The sequence below is a fragment of the Monodelphis domestica genome, chromosome X (assembly GCF_027887165.1).
Source record: "Monodelphis domestica isolate mMonDom1 chromosome X, mMonDom1.pri, whole genome shotgun sequence".
NCBI classification, from domain to species: Eukaryota; Metazoa; Chordata; class Mammalia; order Didelphimorphia; family Didelphidae; genus Monodelphis; species Monodelphis domestica.
Window position 1 is genome coordinate 61610754 of NC_077235.1, and position 27571 is coordinate 61638324.

General features: G+C 46.6%; 1 protein-coding gene across 1 annotated transcript in view; it reads right to left on the bottom strand.

The window, feature by feature from the left end:
* Positions 1-26838, bottom strand: part of ATP1B4 (ATPase Na+/K+ transporting family member beta 4) — a 32633-nt gene extending 5795 nt beyond the window's left edge. Inside the window, exons 1-6 of the mRNA XM_007507134.3 lie at positions 26614-26838; positions 16379-16541; positions 8130-8258; positions 7769-7873; positions 3083-3279; positions 800-856 (exon numbers count right to left, since the gene is read on the bottom strand). Of these exons, the coding sequence (XP_007507196.2) occupies positions 800-856; positions 3083-3279; positions 7769-7873; positions 8130-8258; positions 16379-16541; positions 26614-26823 (861 nt within the window). The 5' untranslated portion in view covers positions 26824-26838. The remainder of the gene's footprint in view (positions 1-799; positions 857-3082; positions 3280-7768; positions 7874-8129; positions 8259-16378; positions 16542-26613) is intronic.
* Between the last annotated feature and the right edge of the window lie 733 nt (positions 26839-27571).

Below are 27571 nucleotides of genomic sequence, written 5' to 3' on the forward strand. Positions count from 1 at the left end.
GCCATCAATGCAGATGGGCCCTGTTTGGTAGCTTTAAGCTAACACATACTACAGGAGATAGAGAGCCAGATCTGGAGTGGGGAAGACCTGGGTTCAAACCTGGCCTCAGATACTTCCTAGCTGGGTGACCCTAGACAAGTCATTTAACCCCAAAAGCCTAGCCTTGACATCTCTTCCATCTTAGAATTGATACTAAGACACAGGGAGAGGATTTTAAAAATCTTAACTGACATAAAAAAAGAATTTTTTAAAACAAAAGATCACAGGTCCCTGGAAATGATTCACCCAGGGTCAAACAGCTAGTGGGTGTCAGTGGCAGGACCTGAACTCAGGTCTTTCTAACTACAGAGTCAGTTCTCTATCCACCATGCCATGCTGCCTCTTTCTAAAATATTAACTAGGAATTGTGCATCAGCCATGGGGCGGGGGCAGGAGAGGAGAGAAAGAACATGGAAAAATATTCTAAATTAATTACATAACATTTTTTCAATTAAAAAAGAAAATATTAACCAGGGAACAATGGTATAGCCCAAATGCTTAACATGCTCAGTGAGTAATTGGTATAATCCAGATTTCTCTTCCTTAATTTTGCTCCAAAGGGACCCAGGTCTTCCTTTGCCCCAGCAATATGGATTTATTTCCCATGGCCGTCCCCAGGCCTGTCTTTTCAGGCCTAAAATGTGCTGGGCCCAGATGAGTGGGGCATGCTGGGTAGTATCCAGATGCCCCATGCGCTGAGGCTTTTAGTACTACATGGGGCCAACTTCTTCCATCTAACTCTATCAAGCAGAAACATTACCTGAACATGGCAGTTGACCTTCACAGGTTCTCCGTTGCCAGGCTGAAAGCCTACAATCTGTTTAAAGCAACAACAACCACAAGCAGCTTTTATTTATTGAACTTCAATTTCGTAAACATTTGTTGTGAACCTGCTATACGTGGGGTCCTATGTCTGGTGTTGGAGGAGGCGTGACGATGAAATAACTTGGAGTCCCTGCCCTCAGGGAGTTTTTAGTCTAGTTGGGTACAAGACACGCACATAGTTAACTCTGATCTCTAGAGAAGGAGGGAGAATAAAAAGAGGCTCAGAGGAGTCCAGGCCTCTCTTTCCTCACCTCCTTTGTTTCCAAGCCCTTGTTGCCACCCGAAATGCTGCTCTAACTCTTTTGGGGTGTGGATGATGCCTTTCTCTCTGTCTTCAACCTCTTTGGGGAACATACTCGGGCAGGGGATTGCTGGGTCAGTGCGGATGGAGGTTTTATTTCATCATCATCCAGGAGAGTCTGGCCAAATGACAGCCCTCCAGCCGTGTATTCTCACAGCCTCTTCAATAGAGACGCTTCCCACTTTTGGCCAAGTTGCAAGGTATGAGATGAATCGTCAGTGCCATTTTGATTTGCACTCAGGGGGAGCCTGATTTCACATGGCCTTTGAGCATGCGCAGTTCTTTTGAGAATCATTTGTTCATAACCTTTGAGGGGGACAGCTTTTGGTCTGATATATTTGTGCAAACTTCCTAGGAAGCTCAGACATCATGCTGTTAAGAATTCTCCCCCAGCCATAATGAGGAAAGGCGGTGCCTCCTCTGCTCCTCGAATTTTGTATAGGATGGACTTTTATATAGTCAGGTCTATATTTATTTGGAGTTGATAGTTGTGGGGGGCATAAGATGTTCTCTGTAGGGGAGTTATCTGTGGGCCTTTCTTAGGAAGGATCCTGGAGTGGTTTTCTATTTCCTGATCCATTGGATCTGTTTGTCGGGCAATCAGAGGTCAAGTGACTTGCCTGAAGTCACATAGCTCAGAAGTGTCTGAGGCCAGATTTTGAACTCGGGTCTTCCTGGCTCCAAGCCTGATGCTCTATCCACTGAGCCACATCCCTACCTCTCCCAAAAATCTTGGTGCATTTTTAGGAACTTAAAACTTGTGTTTTGATAAGCTAACTCCCAAATATTGAATATGTTTTACATTATTTTGAGTAGAATTTCTCATTTCCTTCTGGTCTTTGTTAGTACTCAGTAGAGCACTACTCTCCTGAAGTCATCCATTTACTGAAGTTATCTATCCATTCTTTGATGATTCTCTGGGGTTTTCTTTTCTTTGTAAACCCTTACCTTCCATCTTGGAATAGATAAAGTGTATTGATTCCAAAGCAGAAGAATGATAAAGGCTAGGCAATGGGGGTTAAGTGACTTGCCCAGGGTCACACAGCTAAGTCTGGGGTCTTCTAAGTATCTTACCATGCTGTTTTTCAATGAAATTGTAATAATAATCACTAGCGTTTGCATAGCATTTTAAGATTTGGTAAGGTACAAATGTCTAATCTGAGCCTCACAACTAGCTTATTATCCTCATTTAACAGATGAGGAAAGTGAGGCAGTCAGGTAAAATGACTTGGCAAGTATTACACAGTTAAGAATCTGAGGCAAAATTTGAATTCAGATCTTTTAGAACCCCCCCCCCCAGTCCAGCACTGTCCACTGTTCCACCTAGCTTCCTTTTAAGGTCAAGACAACATGTGTAAATCATGTTGCAAACCATATTATTATGTGTGCTCTATCTTCGTCACGCTTATATTATTTACTTAACTGCTTAGCAGCAGGGATTTTAAGGTGTGGGGTCTTCAACTGGAAGCATGTTGGAGTGTTGCATTCGGTGTCAGAATTTATCATGGAAAAATTTTTGAGAGAAAGAAAAAAACATGATGGAGGCTAGGAGTGGAATGTGTGGCAGCCAAGACAGCATTTGTTTTGGTGGTGCTGCCTGGTTGCCTTCAGTCCAAAGGGCCATGGGCCCATTGAGTGTGTAGACTGAGGCCTGGAGCTCCCTCCCTTTTTCACTGAGGGGCCTTCTCTGAGAGCAGCAAAAACCACGCCATAGGTCACTGATGGCCAACCTTTTAAAGATGGTATGCTATGCCCCCACCATAGATAGGGCAGGGAGAAAAGGCTCCCATTGGGCTGCTGACCAGGGTGTTGGGTGATGAGAAAAGGTCAGCAGGCAAAGTGGAGAGGGGAAAGTGAGCAACTCCACCAGAGTCTGCCTGCCATAGGTTTGCCATCATGGCCACGGGTGGGCCTTACCCGGTTCATCTTCAAAAGGACGCAAGGTTGCCCGGTAGAATAGCCAAATGTTGGGTCATCAAGCCCAGAGCAGTTGCCCAGATATGAGCGCTTGAACTGACAGGCTTTCTTCTCTTTGTCCTCTGCTCCCTCCTGGATGAAATACTTCCCGGGAGGGCACTCCAGATTCTTTTCATCTTGAATGCTGTCATTGTACGCTGCAGTCAGAGGGAGGATAAATTGAGGCTGGCACAGCAGGAAGGCCTCCCTTTTCAAACAGCCTTCCATCTTGGGCTCTGAGCAGTAGGCATGCATTCAATGCCCTCCCATCACTCCCACCGCCCCAACCCCTACTCAGTCAGTCAAGCAACAGGTAGCGCCATGTGGATGGAAGAAAGGAGCCCTAGCACCGCCGGAATGACACATCCTGGGATCAGCTTCTGGCTGGGCTAGTGTCAGGAGCTACTGAGATTCAGCTAGCTGGCCTCTGCTCCAGGACTAGGAGCGTGGGCCTGCTAGCTTGAAGGAAATCTGTTTGTAGGTTTAGAGGCTTTCCCTTCTTTGCTAGCCAGCCTGCAGCAGGCCCACCAATCACACAGCAGATGTTCAGTCAATGATTTTTGAATCATGGGTAAGCAGGGGAGAAGGCAGTACAGTAATACAGGCACTTGCTGTCTAATGGCAGATAGCAAATTCGAATGGAGTTCTGGCATTCATCAGCAACTCAAAGGTAACCTTTTCCCATCCCACCTAGAACTAATACGTCCGGATCGATTTGGACTGGACCTCCCAGGTGAAGAAACTCCCTTCACTAATGTAAATGGACACCCTTTCTGGAATTTCTCGTCTCAAGAGCTCATGCTTGCACTGTGAAGTTAAGTGATTTGCCCAGCATTATATTGCTAAGACATGTCAGAGGCATAATTGAATTCAAGTCTTAGTTTTGAGGATGATCTATTATGCCATGCCAATAATAACAGGAATAGCCATAATAACAGTCTAGGGACTCCATTGGTGTAGGAAACCTCCAATGAGAAAACTCTGTTTAACAGGGCAGACAGACATCTCTGCAAGTTGGCATGTTAGGGATATGCTTAGGTTACTTAAGAGTTTGACAGGGACAGCTCTAGAACTCCAGGCCTGGAGTCAGGAGGGCCTTTCATATGTTGCAACCATCTTAGGTTCACCCTAGGGCTTTTATCCCCACCTTGTCATTTCTGCGTCATAATAGCCTTGCAAGGCTGCTAGTGCTACCAAGGACTGCCCTCCCCTCTTAAAGATAAGAAAACTGAGACTCTTTGGATTTTGTTTCCATTCCTCTTGGTCTGGCATGTCTGCAACATGTAGAATGGGGGCTCAAAAATGGAGCCCATGACCAGGTTCCCCAGGATGTGAAACACCCTGGGTGTGGATCTCTAGACATCATTGGCCTGGCTGGTTCCTTTTTTAGCATTTTGTTGCAGATGTTGGCTACCAGCCCCGAGTCCTCACACTAATCTTAGTGCCAATAGTGGGTCAGAATTAAAGCTAAAAACTAGCTGCCCTAAACTCATGGGCTAGGGCATTTGCTTGTTGGAGATTTGGTATTAACAGGGAGAGCCCCTTAGAAAATGGAAACCGGCTTCTGTTTTTAAGCAAGCTACGTTCAATTCAAGGGCGTTTTCCCCCCTGGTCTTTTTTAGAGGAACAAATTATGTTCACATAAATAAATTTTGAAATAGAAACTAAAGTCACATACTTATTGTTCCTCTTGAGGTATTTCGACTAAAAATAATATGACATGGGCCTGACCTTCATTGCAAAATCCCAGGGCCTCATGGGAATGAAACTGATCCTCTGCCTACAAGATATTTCTGTTTCTGAGACCTTCTCCTTTCCTAAACAGTTGTCCTGCTGCTTACCGTTGGTCAGTTCATCAAATATGAGATCTGGAAAAGACTTTAGAGAACCTTCAACTTAGGAGATCTGAGCTGCGGAGTCACTAGAGACCTTGGGGGCCATCTAGTTTAGGCCCAGGGAGGTAAGTACCCTAGGAACATAGGATCATGAATTTAGAGCTAGAAGAACCTTTGAAGCCATATAGTCAGACCTTCCCTTTTCACTTCTTAGGGAACCGAGAGATACAGAGGAGTCGCTTGTCAGTGGTCAGACAGTGTTGGAGACAGGATCTGAACACATGTCTTTTTGACTCCACATCTAGTCTTTGGAAGGGACATCAGAGGTCATCTAGTCCACCCTTCTCATCTTCCAATTGAGGAAAGCAGTGGAGTGATTTGCACAAAGAATAAAACACATAAGGAGTTTGGACTGAAGAGGACCTGGAATAAAATCTGACCTCCAATACTTCCTAGATGTGTGATCCTGGGCTAGTCACTTAATCCCCATTTGCCTAGCCCTTGCCCTTTTGTCTTGGCATTGTTACTAAGACAGAAAGTAAGGGTGAAAAGAAATTAAAATAAGCATAAGGATCCGAATTTGAACCCAAGCCCCCTGACCAGTGATATTTCCATTGTTCTATGCTGACTCTACTCTGAGCTCTTCATTGTAGAGTCAGAAAATCAGGCCCAGAAAGGGGAAATGACTTGCTCAAGGTCATATGATGTTCAGGCTGGGTCTTGAACCTGGGTATCCTGGCCTTTTTCCAACTATGTTAACACAGCTAAATTTAACTTACTGGCTTTCCCTCTCTGGTTTCAGCTCAGCCCATCTTCTGACTGGCTAGTGGCTGAAATGGAGTCATGGCATGGTGGCAATGATGAAAAATTGTGCAGTTACCCTGGGGACAACCCAGCATCTTCCTCCATCACTGGAATGTCCCTGAGGTCCCTCTTAGCCTTGATCTTTTTGACCCAAGGGCCCTCCCAGCTCTGAAGATCTCAAGTTTTCTGAAGTCTTTGTTAAGAAGGAAGGAAACAAGCATTTGTTAAGTCAACAAAGCTGGGTGGCTCAGTGGATGGAGAGCCAGGCTTAGAGACAGGAGGTCCTGGGTTCCAACCTGGCTTCAGACACTTTCTAGCTGTGTGACCCTGGGCAAGTCACTTGATCCCCATTGCCTAGCTCTTACTGCTCTTCTGCCTTGGAGCATCAATTCTAAGACAAGGTAAAAAAGAAGTATATCATTTGAGCCTCACTGTCCTGGGATAGGAAGGCTGTTCCTAGCCCTGTTTTACAGGTGAACAGACAGAGACAGAGTTTAAGTGACTTGCTCAGGGTCATACAGCTAGTAGTGTCCAAGGCAAGATTTGAGCTCAGATCTTCCTGACTGCAGATCTATTCATTGGCCCACCCAGCTCTCTCTATTAGGGGAATCCAATGGCTTAGTCAATATAGCCACCACATTACTGGCTTAACTCGACTACTGATGGCTTAGCCTCTGGTGCCCAGAGGTAGAACCGATAATTGTAACCCTCCTTTGAGCTGGCAGAAGGAAGGGGCTGCTCACAACCCACCCAAACCTAGTTAGGGGCAAAGTGCCTGCCAGGGGCTTTCAGAGTTCTGCGCCACTGGCCTCAGGTGTACCAGGAGGTCCACACACTAGCTGTCTCTGTGGAAAGTCTCTGGCCCTGAGAAATGATCTCTTTTCCCTCCAGAATGTCAGTGTGAAAGAAACATTCTTCAGGAGAGACTTGAATTCAAATCTTACCTCGGATACTTACTAGCTCTATGTTCATGGGCCAATCATTTTACCTCCAAGCTCTCATTTTCTTTATCTTTAAAATGGGGGCGATAACGCCTCTAGTCCCACCCAGTAACAAAGGGCCATCCTGTTGGGTGTTGTATATCTTTGGCAAATGAAACAGTGGTCTCCTAAAACTTAATATCACATCGAGGGTAAAGGAGAGGCCCGTGGGGACTTCAGAGACCATCTAGGCCAACCCCCTCATTTTCCACATAAGGAAACTGAGGACTCAGCCAAGGTCATACACAGGAGTCAGGCCATGGACCTGAAGCTAGAAGAGATTTTAAGAGGCCAGCTGGTCCAGTCCCCTCACTTCCCAGATAAGAAAATTGAAGCCCAGGAAGAGGACTTTCTAAGAATGACAGAAACATGGCTTCAGAGTTGGAAGTGATCTTAGAGGTCATTTAGGCTAACCCCCTCATTTTCCATATAAGGTAGTTGAGGCATAGAGGAAGGAAAGGGACTTGACCAAGGTCTCCCAGGCAGTACGCATTAGAACTGCGATCTGAACCCTGGTCCTCTGCCTCCAGAGCCAGGGTTCTTCAGTCTACTCCTTTGGGAGGAAAAAACTCCAGGAGTGAAAGATGTTGTCAGGGAAATGTTTGAGCAAAAATGAAGGGTTTTTTGGTCATGTGGTGAGGGGTGACCTGTTGACAGGTAGACAGACGCCCCACTGGTACTGTGCTGATGTCAGGAGACATGGAGGAAGGCCTCCAGCACCCACCTTGAGGCTGGTGAACTTTTGAGGTACGCAGTGCAGTCGGGCAGGGCTTGGCGATAGTGTTAAGTCCTGGGAGGAAGATTAGCAGGGGTGATACTGCAGGCCCAGTGGGGCTTTAGAATGCTGGAGAGTGGGTTGTTGGGAAACTCCGACTGGACACTCTTATGAGCCCTTCCCCTTCTTGGCCTTGGGACCAAGCTGGAAAGGACCTTGGACCCTCTACCCGGCCAGGCATCCCCTCTAGATGCTCCCACTTGCAGAAACACCTTAATCCTGCCGTCTTCCCCACCTTGGAGGATGGACTTACCCTGGAGGAAGTGATGCAAGCTGTCCACGTAAGAGAGCCATGTGTTACGTTCAGACGCGTTGAAGTTGAAGACAAAGCTGTAGGTGTAGGGCCTGATCATAACTCCTGGCAAGGGAAACAGGGCTTAGTCGGATTCATTCAGGCTGTCTCTGTAGCATTCCCTTTCAAGATGGCTCTCTCTTCCCATGAAACCATTTCCTCCCCCACCCCAGGCAATCAAGAAATGGACCATTATTTGCCAAGGCCTATTTAACATTCCTCCTTAATCACTGCATCCTTTAGTCATTGCCGGGAAGAGCCAGTGGCGAGCAGAGGTTGGCCAAGCAGTGCAGACAGCAGATGGATGGCCTTGGGCACTCACCGGGGGGACTCACTCGATCCCGGTAGGTTGGGATGTAAGGGCTGATGGTCAGCAACATGGTGTACATACACAGAGTGAACATCCCGGCCAGGAAGGCATAGAAGATAAGGTAGAAGAGCAAAATGAGACCTATCGGAGAAGCCAAAAGAAAGGTAGATCAGGGTCCCTCCCATATGCCCACCTCCTAGGCCCAGCAGCGCCCAAATAAAGAGGAGCCCCCACTCCTTTGTCCACTTAAGACCATGGGGCTACCGTATCCACACCCACTCCCTGCAGGGGGCTGCCAAAGCCTCAGTCAGGCAGATCTCATTCATTTGGAATCTGTGATCATGTGGGAACAGGGCCCTCGCCGAAGGTCACCTTTCCTGTGCCGTCAGTCAATGACTCAATCAAAACTCGTTTATTAAGTGCCCGTTCCGTGCCAGGCACTGCGCTAAGTGCTAGGGATGCAAATGAAGCTGGCCCTGATTTCAAGGGGAAAGAGGGCAAGCACAAGGAAAGAGAAACTCAGCAAAGGGGAGAGAGGCAGGACAGGTCATTCCCTTTGCATGGGGAGCTCGCCATGTGGGAAGAGTTCCGTCTCCCCATCCAAGCGAAGTGGGCACCTTCTCTACCTTAGAGAATTGCCCAGCTAACCAAGGGGCAAAGAGACTTCCCCAGGGTGGCAGCTGCTTGTTCACAGGCATGACTCAACCTCAGGCTTTCCAGGCTTCTAGGCTAGCCCATCTCTAGTCCAATTCACAGTTGCTGCCTCTCGTCCTAGATAAATGCAAGAAGGGCAGGTACTAGCAACCAACAGGGTGAATTGGGATGGGCGTCATGGCGCAGGTCCTGCTTGAGCTGCACTTTGGAAGGATTCTGTAGGCAAGGAGGGAGTGCACACTGAGGATTCAGATAGTTGTTCTTGTGGTTTAGTTGTTTGGGGCTCTTTATGACCCCATTTGGGGTTCTCTTGGCAGAAGTTTGCCATTTCCTTTTCTAGCTCATTTTCTAGATGAGGAAATGAGGTAAACAGGATTAAGTGACTTGCCCAGGGTCACACAGCTAGTATGTATCTGAAGTCACATTTGAACTTGGGTCTTCCTTATTCCAGACCTGGCCTGCATTGCCACTTAGCTGCCTTGGAACACCCGGATGCCCAGGATTCAGGATAGCCTGGCAAAGGCATGGAGATGAGAGCAGGTGGGGCGTCATATCCACGGAACATCCTGGAAGCCAACTAGGGCCCAAGATGGTTAAGTAACTTGTTCCATATCACACGACTAATGAGTTTCCAAGGTGGGATTTGAACCCAGGTCTTCACTACTCATGTCCGATGTTCAGTTTACTATGCCAGACTTCTTCCAGTCAGCTGTGAAGAGTTTTAATACCAGAAGAGTTTGTGTTTAGTCTATGGGGCCATAGGAGCCACCAAAGCATTTTGAGACAGGGAGGGCTATGGCCAGACCTGGGCTATAGCATCTGTACATGGGACAGACTGGAGAGGAGAGAGAATAAAGGTTTCATGGACTCCCAGATAGGAGACTATTGTGATAGTCCAGGTAAGGGTTGCTGAGGGCTTGAACTAAGGTGGCGGCTGTGAGTGAAGGACAAGATGGATGCCCTAAATGTGGCAGAGGCCAGAACGAGACCTAGCAAGAGGTGGGCCACATGGAATGAGGGATCTGTAAGAGTCAAGGATAACTCCAGACGTTGGAATCTTAGTGTCGAGAAGGTTGGCCACATCTTCAAAAACCAAAGGCCAACAGAGAAACTTGGGAAAGGGGAAGGTTTGGGAGAAGGAGGAATGATAAGTTGTGTACTGAACTTGATGAATTTGAGGTGTCTCCAGACCATCCAGTTGGAACTATCTAAAGGGCGTCTGGTGATGAGGGACCAGAGTTCAGGAAGTGCACTGGACCAGGTAAGTATGGTTGGGAGTCACTTGCATAGAGGTGGCCATCGAACTCATGGAAGCCAACAAAGTCACCAGGTAAGCTAGAGAGAGAAAAGAAAGGGGCCAAAGGCAAGAACAAAAGAAACACTTGGATTGGGATTTCAGGCGAGTGAGTTCCGGATGGAATGAGAGATCCAACAGGCTCCTGGATTTGGCTGACTTGCCCTGTCATGGGGTCTGCCTCCTGCTTCTTCCCCCTGAGGAAGAATGTGGGACAGATAACAGCTGGGGTCATCCTGAGGGACTCCAAGGAACAAGGCTGTGCTGAGGGATGGGAGAAATGAATGCTGGCAAGCTCTGGTTTCTCTAGAGAACTCTTGTTCCCTCCCTCTCAGAAGTCCTTGGAGGTAGCAGTTGTCATGAGCATAGCTCTCTATCCTAACACATAGGAGGCACTCAACAAACATTTGGTCTCTGATGGTCCTCTAATCCTAAACCCTTAGAACCATGGTGGTGAACCTGTGGCACATGTGCCAGAAGGGGCACTCAGAGACTTCTCTGTGGACATGCATGCTGCTTCCCCAGCACAGAGTTCACCAAAGTTCATTACTAGAAAGCCAGAGAGACTCTGGAGCCAGGCTGCTCCCCTTCCCCTCTCCACTCCCATCTGAGGACATTTTTCATATTACCTGCCCTTCTAAAAGGTTGGCCATCACTGCTCTAGAAACTTTCTTCAGCTGATTGGAGGAGGGAAAGTGCTGAGCCTGGAACAAGGCTGGGTTCTTTTTCTCCCATCTCTCATCCCTAAGACCCTCCTCCCAAACTCCCCAAAACCAAAGCAAAACCTCAGTTCCAGAGAAAGCTAGAGGAGGCTTGTTTTCCCTGCTCATTCCCCTCCTTAAGGACCAGAAAGGATCCTCCATCTAGAGCCAGCAGGAGCCTCAGAGGCCATCTAATCCAATCCCCTCACTTTATAGAGAACGAAACTAAGGCCTGGGGAAGGAAAGTTAGTTGGTCAGTTCATCAATAGTGAAATAACTTGGGGCAGCTAGGTAGCACAGTAGATGGAGCACCAGGCCTGGAGTTGGAAGAACCTGGGTTCAAATGTGACCTCAGATACTTCCTAGTTGTGTGCCTCTTGGTAAGTCACTTAACCTCATTTGCCTAGGCTCTTCTGTCTTAGAATTTATAGTAAGAGGGGCAGCTAGTTGGCACAGTGGATAGAATACCAGTCCCAGAGTCAGGAGGACCTGGGTTCAAATATAACCTCAGATATTTCCTAGCTGTATGACCCTGGACAAGTCACTTAACCCCATGTGCCTAGCCCTTGCTCTACTGTCTTAGGGTTGTTTCTAAGATAGAAATTAAGAGTTTTTTTTTAAAGAATTGATACTAAGAGAAAAGATAAGGGTTCAGTTTTTTTAATAGTGAAGTAATTTGCCCAAGGTCACATGGGGGCTAAGTGTCAGAGGTCATATTTGAACCCAGGTACTCTGATTCCCAAGTCAGTCTTCTTTCCACTATTCTGTGGCACCCTGCCCAGTTACAGTGCCTCGCCTGGGCTCTTCCTATCCTTTTGCCCTGATAGCCAAGAGCTCTTTTGTTAGGGTTAAAGCCACCAATGATGTCAAGCCACAGCCCTAATGGTGGACAAGTGTTTAATGACATGAAGGCATCCTTGCCTGATAACATTTCCTTGAATTGGTCAAATGCTCCTGGCGTGGGGGTTCTCCATCACCCTCATCCGTCTGGCCACAGGTACCACCCTAACCCAGGCAGAGAGCTGGGAAAGGAGACACAAGCCCAGCTAATGGCATTAGGAGGAAGCAGACAGGAAGGCCAGGTCTTGAGGATGAGCCAGTGGAGGTGGGAGATATAGAGGGGGGACAGGCCTGGGGTGTTTGCTGAAGGGGAGAGATCCCTTCTTGCGCCCAGGTCCCATCCTATCAGAGGCCCCTTCCTAAGCCCAGCCCAGTCTCCCTCTCTGCAATCCTTCTGGGAAAGACTTGAAAGCCTGGGCTCTTAGGGATGAAGCTGAGCAGGGTGAGTCACTGTTTATCATTCCTCTGGGTCAGCCTCCTCTCCTGGGGTGAGGGGAGGCCTTAGCTCAGCCAATCTTCCCAGAAGACAGTGGCTCAGGACAAACACTATCCAGTTGGCAGGGACAGAATGCCTTGCCATGCCGGGTCCCCCCACCCATCCTGCCTACAAAGGCATCCGCATTTCCAGACAGGCCTGGAGAGGTAATGGGACCTTTTCTGGTTTGATTCTGGACTCACGCCATCTCTTACTCAAGCCCTAGTCTCAGTATCCCTTCAACTTCCCCCTCAGCTTGCACAGGGAGTTCTTCTGTACCTACTATGTACAGAGCCAGAGTTTAGATGAGCCACATGGTGGCAGAGAGCTCCACCACCACTCCATACCCAGCTAGATTCCCAGTCTGGCCACATCCATCTCCCCCACCATCTCTCACGTCTATAGCCACCGCCCGAGTTTAGCCCCACTTCACCTCTCACTCACCTGGACAATTACAGCAGCCTTCTGACTGGTCTCCCTGCCTCAAGCTCCTCTCCAGTCCATTCTGTCCTCTCTAGAGTCTTCACTTCTGACCATGCCACTCCCCTACCCCATTTCCAGTAGGACTCCTGTCCTTTGGTCAGCTTTGACCCTTCTTAGTGTGTCGGCAGCCTACTTTCCCAGGCTTATCGCACATCATTCCCCTTTGTGCACTTTCAGGGCCAGTCCAACTGGCCCTATCATTATTCTTGGTACATGATACTCCATTGCCCACCTCCATGCTTTTGCCCAGGCCATCTCCTACGCCTGGAATACCCTTTCTCCCTCACTTTTGCCTCTTTGAACCTCTAGCTTCCTTTGAGTCTCAGCTCTAAACAAAGTAGATCCTGCTTCTCCCCCCGGCTCGTTCCTCTCTCCTCAGTCCCCAAGTTCCATTGTATTTACTTATTACTGTACTCTTACTTCCTCTTTTCTCTGTTTCCATTTCCTTGGCTCTATTTGCATCATTCTCCTCCATAACCAAAGAAGAAATAGTTTGGTTTTGTCTTTCTCTCTCCTGGGCCTAGCACAGTGCCTAGCCTAGAGCAAGTGCTTCATGAGAAATGGGATACGAACCCAGACGCTCTCCATTTTAACACAGGGTAAGGGCTTAAGAATGGCCCAAAGGGCTATGGGAGGTCCAAGGATGAAGGGGAGCTGTGGGGCAGCAGGAGAGGCTTCCTGGAAGGGGTGGTGCTCCAGCTGGACATCAAATGGGTAGGAATTCAACAAGGCAAAAAGGGGTAGAGGGCGCCGTGTGAATAAAGGCAGGAGAGTGAGATGTGCGGAGGGAACCATGAGCAGTCCGGTTTGGCTGTAAAATGGAGAAGTAGGCTGGAATCAGATCAGAAAGCCAGGTAAAGGAGTTGGGACTATAGAGGTAGTAAGGAGCCATAGAAGGGTTTGGAGCAGGAACGTGGTCATCAGATGTATTCTGAGAGGTTCATTTGGAAAGGTGGCTAGGAAGGAGAGAGAATAGATTCAAGAGATAAAATGCACAGGCCTTGGCCACTGCTTGCCTATGGGAGCCAGCCTGTCAGCCTTAACGAGTCCACTACTGACTCAGGCAGCTGCATAAGGACCCCTGAGCCTGGGCCATCTGCACTGTTCCCCTGTCCCTGGCAGAGTCCACTCTGACCACACCTTCTTCAGGGCCAAGCTCTGACATCAGTCACTCACCTCCTGGCTCCTCTCCTCTGACAGAATTTACCAGCAGCATCAGGTCATAGAGGCAGCATGGAGGAGGCTTGGCAGAATAGTGTCCTAGAAAGACAGTCTCTGAGGCTCGGGGAGCGGGTTCCAATCTCGCCTCTCTCATTCTCTCTCCCCCTCCTCTTCTCCCCCCCCCCCACCTTAGCATACTGTCTCACCTCTGCTTCTCCCAAACCTGCCTCTTCTGAACCTTGGGAGTGGGGTGGTTCCTATCTCTGGTTGCCTTCACTTGGGTCCTAAAGTCACCCTCTTTGAGGCAGCTACCAGAGGGACCTCATCTACTCATCTGGGGAGAATGCTCATCAGATCTCCCCTTAGGTGTCATGCAGAGCAAAGCAGCAAACCACAGGCTGCTGGCCCCTTTTCTCTGGGCAGGTGATGGAGTAGGAAAAGGGTATCATTTCGGAGCCATTTACTGATCCCTCTGCACCTGCTTTTGCCAGAGCTTCAGAGGCGGGAGCCACAGTGAAACACCGAAAAGGTAGGAGCTGTCTGCCGAAGCCTCCGAGATCCTTGTCTAATACTCCCTTCCCACCACCACCCAGATGATAGCAGTCAGGCAACAGCATTAAGAATAAAATGGCGGGGCCATCAATCCCATCAACTACTGGATGAGGAAGCTTCCTTCACTCATGCAAGTCAGTCCCTGCTCTACAATTTCTAGTTTTAGAGGATGTCCAGTGGATACCGAGAGACTCAATGACTTGTCCAAGGCCTTCCAACCAGTGTGGGTCAGAGATGAAGCTGGAGCCCAGCCCTTCCTCCCTCAGAGATCAGCTTTCTGACCATTGCTCATATCTCCCCAAACTTCCTTTCTGTTTGAGTACTTATGCACTGTTTGCTAAGTTATTACAAGTCTGTACAGAACCTGTAGGCTCCTTCCCTCTTGGCCAGCTGGCTTTCCTTGAAGAAAGGAGATAAATACCTGCAAAATACAGGCCTATTTCATGAGCTTTGATTTAAAGTGTGTGCAAATCAGGCTTCTGTCCTCTGCATTCCTCTCTTTCCATTGTCTCGGAATTCTTGTTGTAGTTGTTTTCCCGCTGAGATACTTCATTTCTCTCCCTCTTATGGAGGCCATTCAGCTGCCAGGGGCTTCTTCCCTTGCTAGCTGCCATTTTCTCCATTTCTGCCCTAGCCTGACTGTCAAAAAGTCAATCATCTGCAAACAAAGTGTCCATGGGGCACTGGTTGTTTAAAGGAACTCAGTGGAGAATCCTTTCGTAAAGTGAAGCCTCCTGTCTGAGTCTTCTTCCAAACTGGCCATCACTCAGCCACTAGGGCCAGTTTCAGAAGACCATGTTCAAGAACTTTCCCTCTGGCCTTTTTGTTCCCTCTAGGATAAAATACAAATTCAGCTCATCCCGGAAGGTCCTCCCCAATCTGGTTTCCAGCTTCATTACCTATTTCCTTTCCAGTCAGGCGCTCTACCTTGTGGCCAACTGGCCTAGGTGCTCTCCAAACTGAGCCACACACACACACGTGCCCCAGATCTCGAATGCATTCCCTGCTTTCCTCCACCGGTCTAGAACTTGACCCTCCTTCAAGCCTTGGCTCAGATGCCGCTGCCTCCAGAAGTCTAACCTGTTTTCTCCTTTCCCCAATGCAGTTATGACACTTCCACCCACTCTTGTATGACCTTGGCCCGACTTGGCTCTGGCCTTGTATTCCCCAGAAGAGTATAAAGCCCTCATGGGCAGGGGTCAGTTTGCATTTTGGCTTTGTCTTGCCAGTGGCCTACCATAGTGCTACCTTCTATCTAGTAGGGATACAAATTGGAAAGTGAAGAATCTGCTACTGATCTCTTCTGTGAACTCAGGTGCACTATGGGGCTAAGGCAAATTCAAGCGGATAGTAGGACAAGCTGATTTAAAGGTAGAAGGACCCCCATCTCTGTCTCTTACTCTATGTGACCTTGGGCAAGTAACTTCACCTCTTGGGCCTCAGTTCCCTCCTCTGCAAAATGAGGGGGGGTTGGACTCAGTGACCTCCAAAGTTCCTTCAAGCACTTCATCCATGATCCTATGACCTGGTTTTTATTCAGGTTCCACTATTGACTAGCTGTGTGACCAATGTGGTACACTGGATTTGGAGTCAAAATGTCAAATCCTCACTCAGCCACTTATCACTTCTGTGACCTTGGGCAAGCTCTTTCTCCTCCCTGGGCCTCAGTTTCCTCTTCTGTAAAATGAAAGGGTTGGCCTAGATAACCTGAAAGACCCTTTCCATGCCCTAGGGCTAAGATCCTGTAAATTCTCCTGTCCTCTCTGAGCCTGTTTCCTCCTCTATTCAATGAAGTGGTTGAATTAAATGACCTTGAAGGGTCCTTCCAGCTTTAGCTACCAAGACTCTGACTATATACTTGCTGGTCATCCCAGATTTCTTTATGACTAAAAGCTTTCCCAAGCCCAGATGACAGTCTGACAGCCCTGTCGTTCCCACCGCTCTTCTCTTGGAGGAACTCCAGTGGGGTGGGTTTGGCCTCAAGGCCTTTTCTAGGGGGCTCCAAGTCCTGCTGTGAGAGGCATCTAAAGTCATCTATCCTGGGATCGGAAAATCAGCAAGGGTACAAAGATATAAAGCAAAGCAGATAATTCCCACTTACTCCAGCTCTGGCCTGAGCGGCCTAAAAATTCCCTCTTCTCAGGGTCCCACAGGTAATTTTTCACTTTCTGCATTTTGGCTGCCAAACTCCACTTCTCGGTGGCCTGGGCCTCGTCCTCGTCCCGGTCTTCTGAGTGAAGCTGGTTCCCTTCATTCTCGTTCTCCTGGAATCAAGACAAAACACAACCCCCTTTTTTGGGAAAAAAAAAACTTTCCAACAGCCCATCCCACTGGCCAAAAATAAATGAAAACTACTCAAGAGCTGGCTGCGTTTCAAAGTTCCATTTTCCCATAATCCAACCCTTTGTTACCAGAGGCAGGATTTCTTTCTTTCTGGGTTTTGGGGGAGGGTGGTAAGATATTATTCCCACTGACTTAGATTCAAGAATCTTTTCATTGAGGGGCCAGCCCTGTCCTCAACCAAATACTCCCAGGTCTTTGGGGGTCAACATTCATTCTTGTCATCCTTGGTTCTACTTAATTCTGAGTGTTTCCCAAGGAAAAGCAACTGCCTGACTACAATGGCTGAGGGGACATGACAGAGGAAAGACTCTGAGCGAACACTCTGATGCAAATACTAACAACATGGCAATGGGTTCAAGTCAAGAACACATATGATACCAGTGGAATCACGCGTCGGCCACGGGGGGTGGGAGGGAGGAAAAGAAGATGATCTTTGTCTTTAATGAAAAATGCATGTAAATGATCAAATAAAATACTATAAAATTAAAAAAAAAATTCTGAGTGTTTCATCTTAATGAGTAGACTAGAGAATGGGCCATGCCAAGGCAGGCCTTGAGAGGGGAAGATTCTCAGAGTAGGATGGGGTTCTGTCAGAGGATGAGCTAAAGCTCATGCAATCCTTTGCTTATAGCTCTATATATTGATGTATACTTCACCTCTCTTCAATTTCCTTCATCTTTCATTTATCTGAAATGTCTTTTTTATTCTAAATCCCTCTTGATTAGATAAATACAAATTAAAGTAACTCTGAGGTACCATCTCACACCATCAGATTAGCCAGTATGACAGTAAAGGAAAATAATAAATGTTGGAGGGGATGTGACAAAATTGGAATGCTAGTACATCGCTGGTGGAGTTGTGGATTGATCCCATCATTACAGAGAGCGGTTTGGAATGATGCCCAAAGGGCTATAAAAGAATGCATACCTTTTGATCCAGTAATACCACTACTAGGTCTGTATCCCAAAGATATTTTAAAAATGGGAAAGGACTTGTTTGTACAAAAATAATTATAGCTATGTTTTTTTGTGGTAGCTAAGAATTGGAAACTAGAGGGATGTCCTTCAATTGAGGAATGTCTGAACAAAATACGGTATATGATAGTGATGGAATACTATTGTGCTATAAGGAATGATGAACAGGATGATTTCAGAAAGAACTGGAAAGACCTTCATGAACTGATGCAGAGTGAAATAAGCAGCACCAGGAGATCATTACACCCAGTATCTGCAATATTGTGGGACAATCAAATGTGACAGACTTAGCTACTAACAGCAATACAATGATCCAGGTCCATCCTGAAGGACTTATGAAAAAGAATGCTATCCACCTCCAGAGAAAGAACTGTTGGAGTAGAAATGCAGATGAAAACATGATTTATCACTTGTTCATTTGAGTATATGTTTGGGATTTTGGTTTTAGAAGATTATTCACTTACAAAAATCAATAATATAGAAATATGTTTTGCGTGATAATATGTGTATAACCCAGAAATTGGAAAAATTAAATGCCTTTTTAATTAAAATTTTTTCAAAGAACAGAAATATGTTTTCTCTCCCTCTTTCCCATATTGGAAAAAGAAAAGAAAAGCAAAACTCATTACAGATCACGAATAGTCAAGCAAAACAAATTCCCACATTGACCATTCTGCATCCTGTGGCTATTGCTTCACTACCAAGAGAGAGGTAGCACATTTCATCATGGGCCTTCTGAAATTGGGGTGGGACATTGTGATGATCAGAATTCTTAGCTCTTTAAAACTTGAGTGTCTTTACAATTTGTTGTTATTGTATAAATTGTTCTTTAGGTCCTTCTTGTTCACTTCACTCTGCATCAGTTCATATAATCTTCCTAGGTTCCTCTGAAACCATTCCTTTCGTAATTTTTAATAGCACAATAGTTTTCCATTTCATCCATATAACACAATTTGTTTAGCTATTCCACAAATTGGGCACCCCCTTAATTTCCAGTTATGCCATAAAAATTGATAAAATATTTTTATACTTATGGATCCTTTTCTTCTTTCTTTGATCTCTATAGAAATATGTGCCTAATAGTGCTATCACTGAGGCAGGTTTCTCTGGGTTACATTTTCCACTGCCTGAAATTTCACCATTAGAGATTTACACCTTTGGATGTCTCTAAAGAAGCCTTTGTTACAGTGCAAATCTCATTAGATAAGTTGTTATCATGTGCCTTTTGGAAGACTGGCAAAGACAGTAAGCTCCCCTTAGACTTTTTAACAGCTTCTAAGATGTGGTGCCTACCACAAGAGTCAGTATGGCCTGATGCACTAGGTAGGAGGTGGGAGGCCCAGGTGCTGTGAGTCACTTGATAAGTCCCTTCACCTTGCTAGGCTTCAGCTACCTGCCTTCTCTAGAGAATTTGTCTCTGAGATTCCTTCCACCTCAAAAATTCTACGATCCATGTTCTAGATCTCCAGCATTTTTGTCACTGAATACATTTTCATTTCTGTTATTATGTGCCTAGCACTCACTATGTTAGGTATTATAGGGGCAGGAAACAAAGAAGTATTATGACCCAGTACCTACTCACAGGGTGCTCACAGAACTCTTTAGTGTGGAAATGGTCAGGAAATAATAAGAGGCCCAGCTCTAGAGCCTAAAAAGGATCCCGGAGGCCCTTTAGCCCAACCTCCTCATTTTACAGAGGGGAGAAATGAGGCCTGGGGCCAGGGAGGTCACACAGAGGATCCTAGGTCTAGATCTGGGACAGACCTCAGAAGCCCCTGGAATTGTCCAGAGTCATACAGGTAGATATAGCTACAGAAAGAATTGGAAGGGAAATCATCTAGTCTAGCCCATTCATTTCCTAGTTGTAGAAATTGAGTGTTGGAAAGGCAAAGGGATTTGCTCATAGATGTTAGACACTGGGTTGCTCACCTTAGAACTACTGACTTTTGCAAGATTTTGGAGAAGGGTTGGAACAGTCAAGAAAGACTTCCTGCTATTGTACTATCAGTAATGGTGAATCACTTGATTTCTATAAGAACTAGAAGACCCTCCATGAACTGATGCAGAGTGAAATGGACAGAACCAGGAGAACATTGTACACAGTAACTGAAACATTGTGGGATAATCAAATGTTTGCTACTAAAAGCAGTGCACTGATCCAGGACAAACCTGAGAGACGTATGAGAAAGAATGCTACCCACGTCAAAAGAAAGAACTGTGGGAGTAGAAAAGCAGAGGAAAAACGTATGCTTTATCATCTGTTTATATGGGCATAGGACTTGTGGTTTTGGTTTTAAAAGATGACTCTATTACAAAAATGAATAATATGGAAATGGGTTTGACCCATTGTATAGCCCAGTGGAATTGCTTGGGCAGGGGGCAAGGGGGGAGGCAGAGAACATGAATCATGTAATCATGGAAAAATATTTTAAAAATAAGATGATATTAAAAAAAAAAGACTTCCTGGAGGGGAAATTGGTGGGGGAAGAAGCTTGAACCAGGTCTGTGTAGATTTCCCAAAGCCAAGTGAAAATGGTTTTTTTGGATTATCCACTGTTTGGAGTTATCCAGACCACTGTTCTGGATTTCTCCCAGGGCTGTTAAGTAAGACTTGACTCTGCTGACTAAAGCAATAAAGGAAAACCTGGCCTGGCTCCTGGAGCCCTCCCCAAAGAGGTCAGAGTCAGAACGACTTCCAACCTAGCACGTTTACAGCTAAACTGGCTCTTCTTTCTCTTTCTCATTAGCTCCTGGCCCCATTATCCTCCCAGGCCACCCAGGCTCCATCTGAGACTTCAGCTCCACCCTTCTTACTCCCAAGGACTTTTCAATGGGGCATGAGATGGAAACTTCCCCCCACGTCCAATCGTTCCCAAGTCTTCTACATTCCATCTTATTTCCTGTATCTCTACGAACAGCTGCCACCTCAGTCTAGTCAACATGCTACCTACCTCTTGCCTGGAGTATTGGGTCCTAAGGAGGGCCTATAACTGATCTCTCTGCCTGTCTTTCTCCTCTCCAATCATTCCCAGGTTTGATGGTTTCCTCCTCACTTCTTTCCCACTCCAAAAGCTTTGTCTGTGTCACCCAGGACAAGTCCCTTCATATCAAAGTTCAGCCATCTGTAAAGTGCGAAGCCTAGAGTCAAGGGTTTCTGGGATCCCTTCCTACTCTCCATGTGTCATCCCCTTGTGACCTTAGACACATCATTTTCCTTCTCAGGCCATGAGTTTTCCTCTGCTATAGAATGAACAGGTTGGGTTAGAGAACCTTGGAGGGTCTTTCCAGCTCCAGATTTGAGATTCTATGACTAGATGACCATGACATTTCCTTCCAGCTCAAAACCCATAATCCTTTGATACTTCCAGCTCTGGAATGATGACCCTTATTTCAATAGAATTGGTTTCCTTTGTAATCGATCCTATGTTTATTTACAGATTTTTTAAATGTGATTTTGAACAGGGACTGGTCCATATGCTTCAGCAGACTTCCCAGGGGTGGCACAAATTGAGGATAAACTTTTAACAACAAATGTTAAGAAGTCCTAGCTAGAGGATGAATCCGCCATTAGCTGTCCTTGTCTAAAACTACCTTTCCTCTTCTTGTCGCCCATTATTCTGCCAGAACAACCCTCCTCTCTAATTAGGCCAGATATTCAGAATCCCCAGAAGGTGCCTTGTGCTTTTGCTCATTTTGTCCCGGATCTAGAATACCTTTCCCTCTCCTTCTTGCCTGAATCCTGCCTCTCTCTGCCAAAGCCCAGATAGTGATCCGCCTCTCCCACTAAGCCTTCTGGCTGCCCTGACCTCCCATGGAACGTGTCCTGATCTTCAGTGGCCCATGTCCTCTGCTCCATGGAGTGGGTAAATGCCTCTTCAATGTGCATGCACTAGAGGTGTGAACCAAGAGTGGATGAAATTGGCTTGGCTCCCCAGCTAGACTGCAGGCAAGGACAAGGCAGTTTGGCTGAGCTGGCATCTGTCTGCAGCTCAGGCTGTGGTTCCCATCGAGCTGAGCCACAGAAGAGCTCAATTCTGTATTCTTCTTCATTCAATGAACTGATTTCTCTCACTCACTGAGATCTGATCTGTGATGAGAATAACCATAATGGTAGTACCCGGCCCCCAGGACCAAGTGGCATTGCAGTCTCTCCTCAGGCCCATCTGCTTTGGGCCTTGCTCTTGGCTCCTGGTGGGGGAAAGGGGGGTGCCAAGACTCCTTGCTTCATCTGCAGTCGAGGTTAAGCTACCTTCTCCCTGCCTGCTGGCTGAGTCTCAACAGCCACTGCATTGCTGCACTAGTCAGGCACTAGCCCTACATGGTATCAGAAGGAACAGAGGAAACCCTGAACTAGCAGCAGAGCCTCTTGAGTGTCAGGAGGGTCCTCAGCCTAAGACCTGGGGGACAAAGGAGGCTCTGAAATCTTACTCTGGGGACCGGGTGGCATCAGGGTCCAATGGCTCTGGAGTGGAAAGTCTAGAGGGCTCTTAGGGGCCACTGCAGTCATGGGACCTGTGCCATCTTCAAGATTCTAGATGGATTTAGACTATGCTTTGAAAGGTATCTTCTTTCCCATCCCTTTCCCTCCTTTACTCCTCACAGCTTCCTCCCTCTCTCCTCCCCTGCCTTCCTCTCTTCCTGTCTTTCCTCTTTCATTCCTTTCCTCCTTCCCTGTCTTCTTCCCTTTCCTTCTTCTTATTCCCTCCTTCCTTCTCTCCATTCCTTCCTTCCTTCCTTCCTTCCTTCCTTCCTTCCTTCCTTCCTTCCTTCCTTCCTTCCTTCTTCCCCTTCTCTTCCTCCCTCCCTTCTTTCAGAAACATTTATTCAGTCTCTCTTATGTCCAAGAACAGCCATGCTGATGAGCTCATGAATTTTCTGAATTATTAGAAGATATACAAGGTCCTATCTTAGGGTTCCCCAACCCTAATTCTTGTATAGGTGGGACTTTCACCTGCCCCTTTATTTGTTCACCAACTTCCTTTCCTCTGGTACTTGCTCCCTCCTGCCTCCTTCATTCTCCCCGACATTTTCCTGGGATGAGACCAATTGGATTTGGGCGTGTGTTTGTCACGGGGAGCAGTCCTTTTTCTTTTTTTCCATTTGAATTAGTTTATTTAGTCAATTTTGAACCTTATTCCTTGGTTGCAATAATCACATTATTTCCCTCCTTCCCCTCCCTCCACCCTTCCCACAGCTGACCCACAATTCCACTGGGTTTTACATGTGCCCTTGATCAGAACCTCTTTCCATGTTGTTGTTTGCACTAGGATGTTCATTTAGAGTCTCCATCCCCAGCCATTTCCCCTCAACCCATGTATTCAAGCAGTTGTTTTTCTTCTGTGTTTTTACTCCCACAGTTTTCCCTCTGAATGTGGATAGTGGTTTTTCTCATAGATCCCTCCGAGTTGTTCAGGATCACTGCACTGCCACTAATGGAGAGGTCCATTACATTCGATTGTACCACAGTGTCTCAGTCTCTGTGTACAATGTTCTCCTGGTTCTGCTCCTCTCACTCTGCATCACTTCCTGGAGGTTGTTGCAGTCTCCATGGAATTCCTCCACTTTATTATTCCTTTGAGCACAATAGTATTCCATCACCAATATATACCACAATTTGTTCAGCCATTCTCCAATTTATGGGCATCCCCTCGTTTTCCAGTTTTTTGCCACCACAAAGAGCGCAGCTATGAATATTCTTGTACATGTCTTTTTCCTTATGATCTCTTTGGAGTACAAACCCAGCAGTGCTATGGCTGGATCAAAGGACAGATGGAACTATGGGCCCTTTGGGCATAGTTCCAAATTGCCCTCTAGAATGGTTGGATCAATTCACAACTTGACCAGCAATGAATTAATGTCCCGACTTTGCCACATCCCCTCCAGCATTCATTACTTTCCATTGCTGTCATGTTAGCCAATCTGCTAGGTGTGAGGTGATACCTCAGAGTTGTTTTGATTTGCATTTCTCTGATTATAAGAAATGTAGAGCACTTTTTCATGTGCTTAAATAATAGTTCTGATTTCTTTGGCTGAGAACTGCCTATTCATGTCCCTTGCCCATTTATCAATTGGAGAATGGCTTGATTTTTTGTACAATTGGTTTAGCTCTTTATAATTAGACCTTTGTCAGAGGCTTTTGTAATGAAGATTGTTTCCCAATTTGTTGCTTCCCTTCTAATTTTGGATGCATTAGTTTTGTTTGTACAAGGAGCAGTCCTTTTTCAAAAGTGAGCCACTCACCCTCATAGTAAACTGGTGACTCCCAGAGCTGGTTTCACTATAAGTCCCATGTTACCAACTGAATACTGATTCCATTGGATGCAGTTCCATCAGGAGGGCACTGGATGGACTTGAGGGTCAGGTAGACTCAAGGCTGGACTCACGACAACTTGTCAGCCACATGATCTTAGACAGACCACATGCCTCACTTTCCTCATCTGCCAGATGGCACTATGATACCTCACTGCCTACCTCAGAAGACTAGAACAATGAACGGAAAAGGTGCTAGAATCCTAGCTCTAGAGTAGGAAGGGACCTGAGAAGCCATGAGAGACTAAGGCCCTGAGGGCTGAAATGACTTTAAGGAGAGGACAGAATTAGGGTTCACCCCCAAGTCCTATGACTCCAGGTTTTGTTTCCTTTTCACCCCATCCTTCCTTCTGCTTTCCCACAAAACCACCTATTAAGGCCTGATTAATGGAAGAATAAGCCTGTGTGTTACTGGAGGGAGTACTCACACCAGTGGACTCATGGGTTCTTGCAGTATGGAAATTAATGTCATGGGGGAGTCCCACCACCCTTGCCTGTAGTGTTTGGAAAGTTGTCATCATCATTGTTGTTGTTTGTCCTTTGATTTCAAAGAGGACCAGTGACATCATGGGCTATTTTCTTGACTCATTAGTGAATTGGATTTAAGTGAGTCAGGTAATGTCCACTTCCCATCTAAAGGCCCACAAAAATACTGATTTCCGCAGGAGCTCATTTAGTCCTGGTCCTAGAGAAGTCATAGAAAGACTGGTTGATGGATTAAAGAGAACCATTTTCTGCAGGACTCCTTTAAAGAACAAATTCTCTAGTGCCTGTGAAAGAGTATTCCGTTCTCAATTTCTTGACTTTTCTGAACATGCTATATGTGTAAACTGAGGCACACTGTCATGTCTGTTTGGTGCTCTGTTCTAGAATTTGTGATCATGAGGTGGTGGGAATTGGGACGGGAAGAATGACCTCCTTGGAAGGGAAGCCTTTCACAGACTGTACATGGAGATTAGGGAACTGGTGTCTCTTTTCCCTGTTCTCTGCTTAGATATTGATGCTAAATTTCCCTTTAATCTTCAAGCCAAAGTAGCTTGAAAAAGGCACGCCATCTTCTGACTCTAGGCCTTTTCACTGGCTGTCTCCTTTTCAGAAACATTTTCCCCCTCATCTCCTCCTCTTGGCTTCTTTCAAGTCCCAACTAAAACCCCACCTTCTCCAGGAAGCCTTTCCCATTCTCTCTTTAACTCTAGTGCCTTCTCTCTATCAAATAGCTCTTACTTAGCCTGTCTAGAGCTTGATGGGACATCGTCGTTTTCATGTTGTCTTGCCTGTGGGGCTGTGAGTATCTCGAGTGTGGCAATTAGACTTCCCTTTGCCCCTTTTTGTATCTGGAGTGCTTAGCATAGTGCCTGGCAGATAGTAGATGTTTAATAGATATGTAGTGACTGACTCATCAAAGCCAAGCTGCCAGGGTACTCATTTCTCTGGCTTGTCAGTGAGCTTAAACTTCAGTGCCCAGAACTGAAGACAACTCTTCAGATGGAGTCTGTCCAGGGCAAAGTACAAAGTACAAAAGGACTAGAACCTTCTATGCATTAAACGCTATGTATGATGCCTCTTAATGAATTCTAAGATTACGTTCTTTTTCCTGGCTGCCACATCATACAGTTGGCACAAATGGAGCTTGCAGTCTATTAAGACCCTCCAGATTGGTCTTTTTTTTCAGATGAACTGCTTTTCAGTTGCACCTCCCCCATCCTGTACTTGGGACGTTGATTTTTTAACCTAAATGAAAAACTTTACATTTATCCTTGATGCATTTCATCTTACTAGACCTGTCCCAATATTCCAGCCAGTCAGGATTTTGCTGGTACTGTCATTGTAATCCAGAATAGCAATTATCTCTCCTAACGCTGTCATTTAAAAATGTGATAAGCAAACTGAATAATGGAGACAAATATTTGGTGGCCCCACACCTGTACTGTCTAGCCATTCCTGGACTCATGGACTCATAGAATGTTAGCTGTCCTGAGAGGTCACCCTGTTTTCTCCTCTTCTTCCCTGAGACTGAATCCCATATGATCTGAGTGGGGAGCCTACCCTCAGCTGGAGGAGCATACATTTCAATTCTAGAACCCCAAGTGAAAACATCAGAAGTATCCTTTGAACCTCTCCAGATTTCCAGAAAACTGTCTAGAATTGAGGATATGGGCGAATGTGTCCAACACCCCCCAGTTTAATTTTTCGGGGATAGTAAATATTTAACTGGGGGGAAGAGTATAGTAGACCTGTTGATTAAGAGATCCCTAATCAATGAAGCCCCTCCAATCCACTGGATGAAATTACAAAGTGGGGACCTTTTTCATGAGGGAGCGCTCCCCACGGAGCTGCGCATATACACTGCCCCCGTCCCCCCTTTTGAAATGAGAGCAACAGGTGGAGAAAGGGAGTCCCTTCTTGGGTGGGCCCCAGACAAATTCAGTTTCTTCACTCTTCCCTTCCTGTCACTGGAGCCAGGCAATCTGACTTTCCTTTGGTTTAACTTTTCCCCAGCCTAAGAAGGAACTAATTACCAGCCCTGCCCTTACCCAGTCTCTAGAATGGCCCCTTGGATAACCAGTTTGGGGCTGATGAGAGGGCCAGAGGCACTAGCTTGATCACTGTTGACTATGAAATGGGATCCCCAGTCCCCAGCCCTAAAGACCCCGCTTCCCGCCAGTCTGATAACAACATGAGGTCGATCCCACCTCTCCCAGAGACTCACTGGCTTGCTGGAAATATTCAGGGAAATGTCTTCAGCTTCTGCAGACTTGGAGTTCTTTTCCATGGCTTGGTGGGAGAAAGTGGGAATGGCCAGGAGGGTGAGCCGTCGGAAGGCTAGGTGGTGACTGGCAGCACTGGCTGCTGCAGACACTGGGCAGCCTGTGGCACTGAGCCCTCTTGGCAAGAGTCCTCCCCAGAAATAAGCTGACATTTCCCTTGCTACCTGACTGGTTGGCCCCCTCTCTGCTCGAGGGAAAGCCCTTGGGAGAAAAGCAAGCTCATCACTTATAAAGAGACAGGGATATTCCAGGCTGCAGAAATGAGAGGCCCCCCACTCCCACCCCCAATTCCTGCCTCCTGGAATCCACTGGATCCAATAGGGATCTTTTGATTTTACATATCCCGAGAAACCAGTGGATATTAATGGGGGGGTTAAGAACTGGAGTAGAGGCTGGGAGGTGGGGGAGATGGCCAAGAATAACTTGCTTTGCTCATAAGGCTGATATCATGTAACAGGATCCAAGCTATCAGGATAGATTATCTTTGGCCCCTAAACAAGTGCTGTGCCTAGCTCCGATGTCCCATCCCTGTGACGATGACCATGGAGCCCTTCTTCCTAATGGGGATCAGAGGCCCCCCTCCCTATACATCCTGCCAGAAGGTGTCTGAATATGGATTTGTTGGATGAATGGATGACTGAATGAGAATATTTGTGGAATGAATAAGAGGGAGCCCAGGGGCTCTAGCCCCCTCCTCCCCTGTCAGCCTGTTCCCATCAGTCACCCCTGCCCCCTCCCCCCAAATGCTGGCCAAATCTCTGGAGTCTATATTTATCGCCTAGTATTGAGGCAGGGAACAAGCTGGGACAGTGTTGGTTTCCCAGACATATATATCTCCCAAATCCTGTGTGGGATCCAGCAAAAGAAACGGCCAAGAACATCAGACAGTGTTGCTGGCCC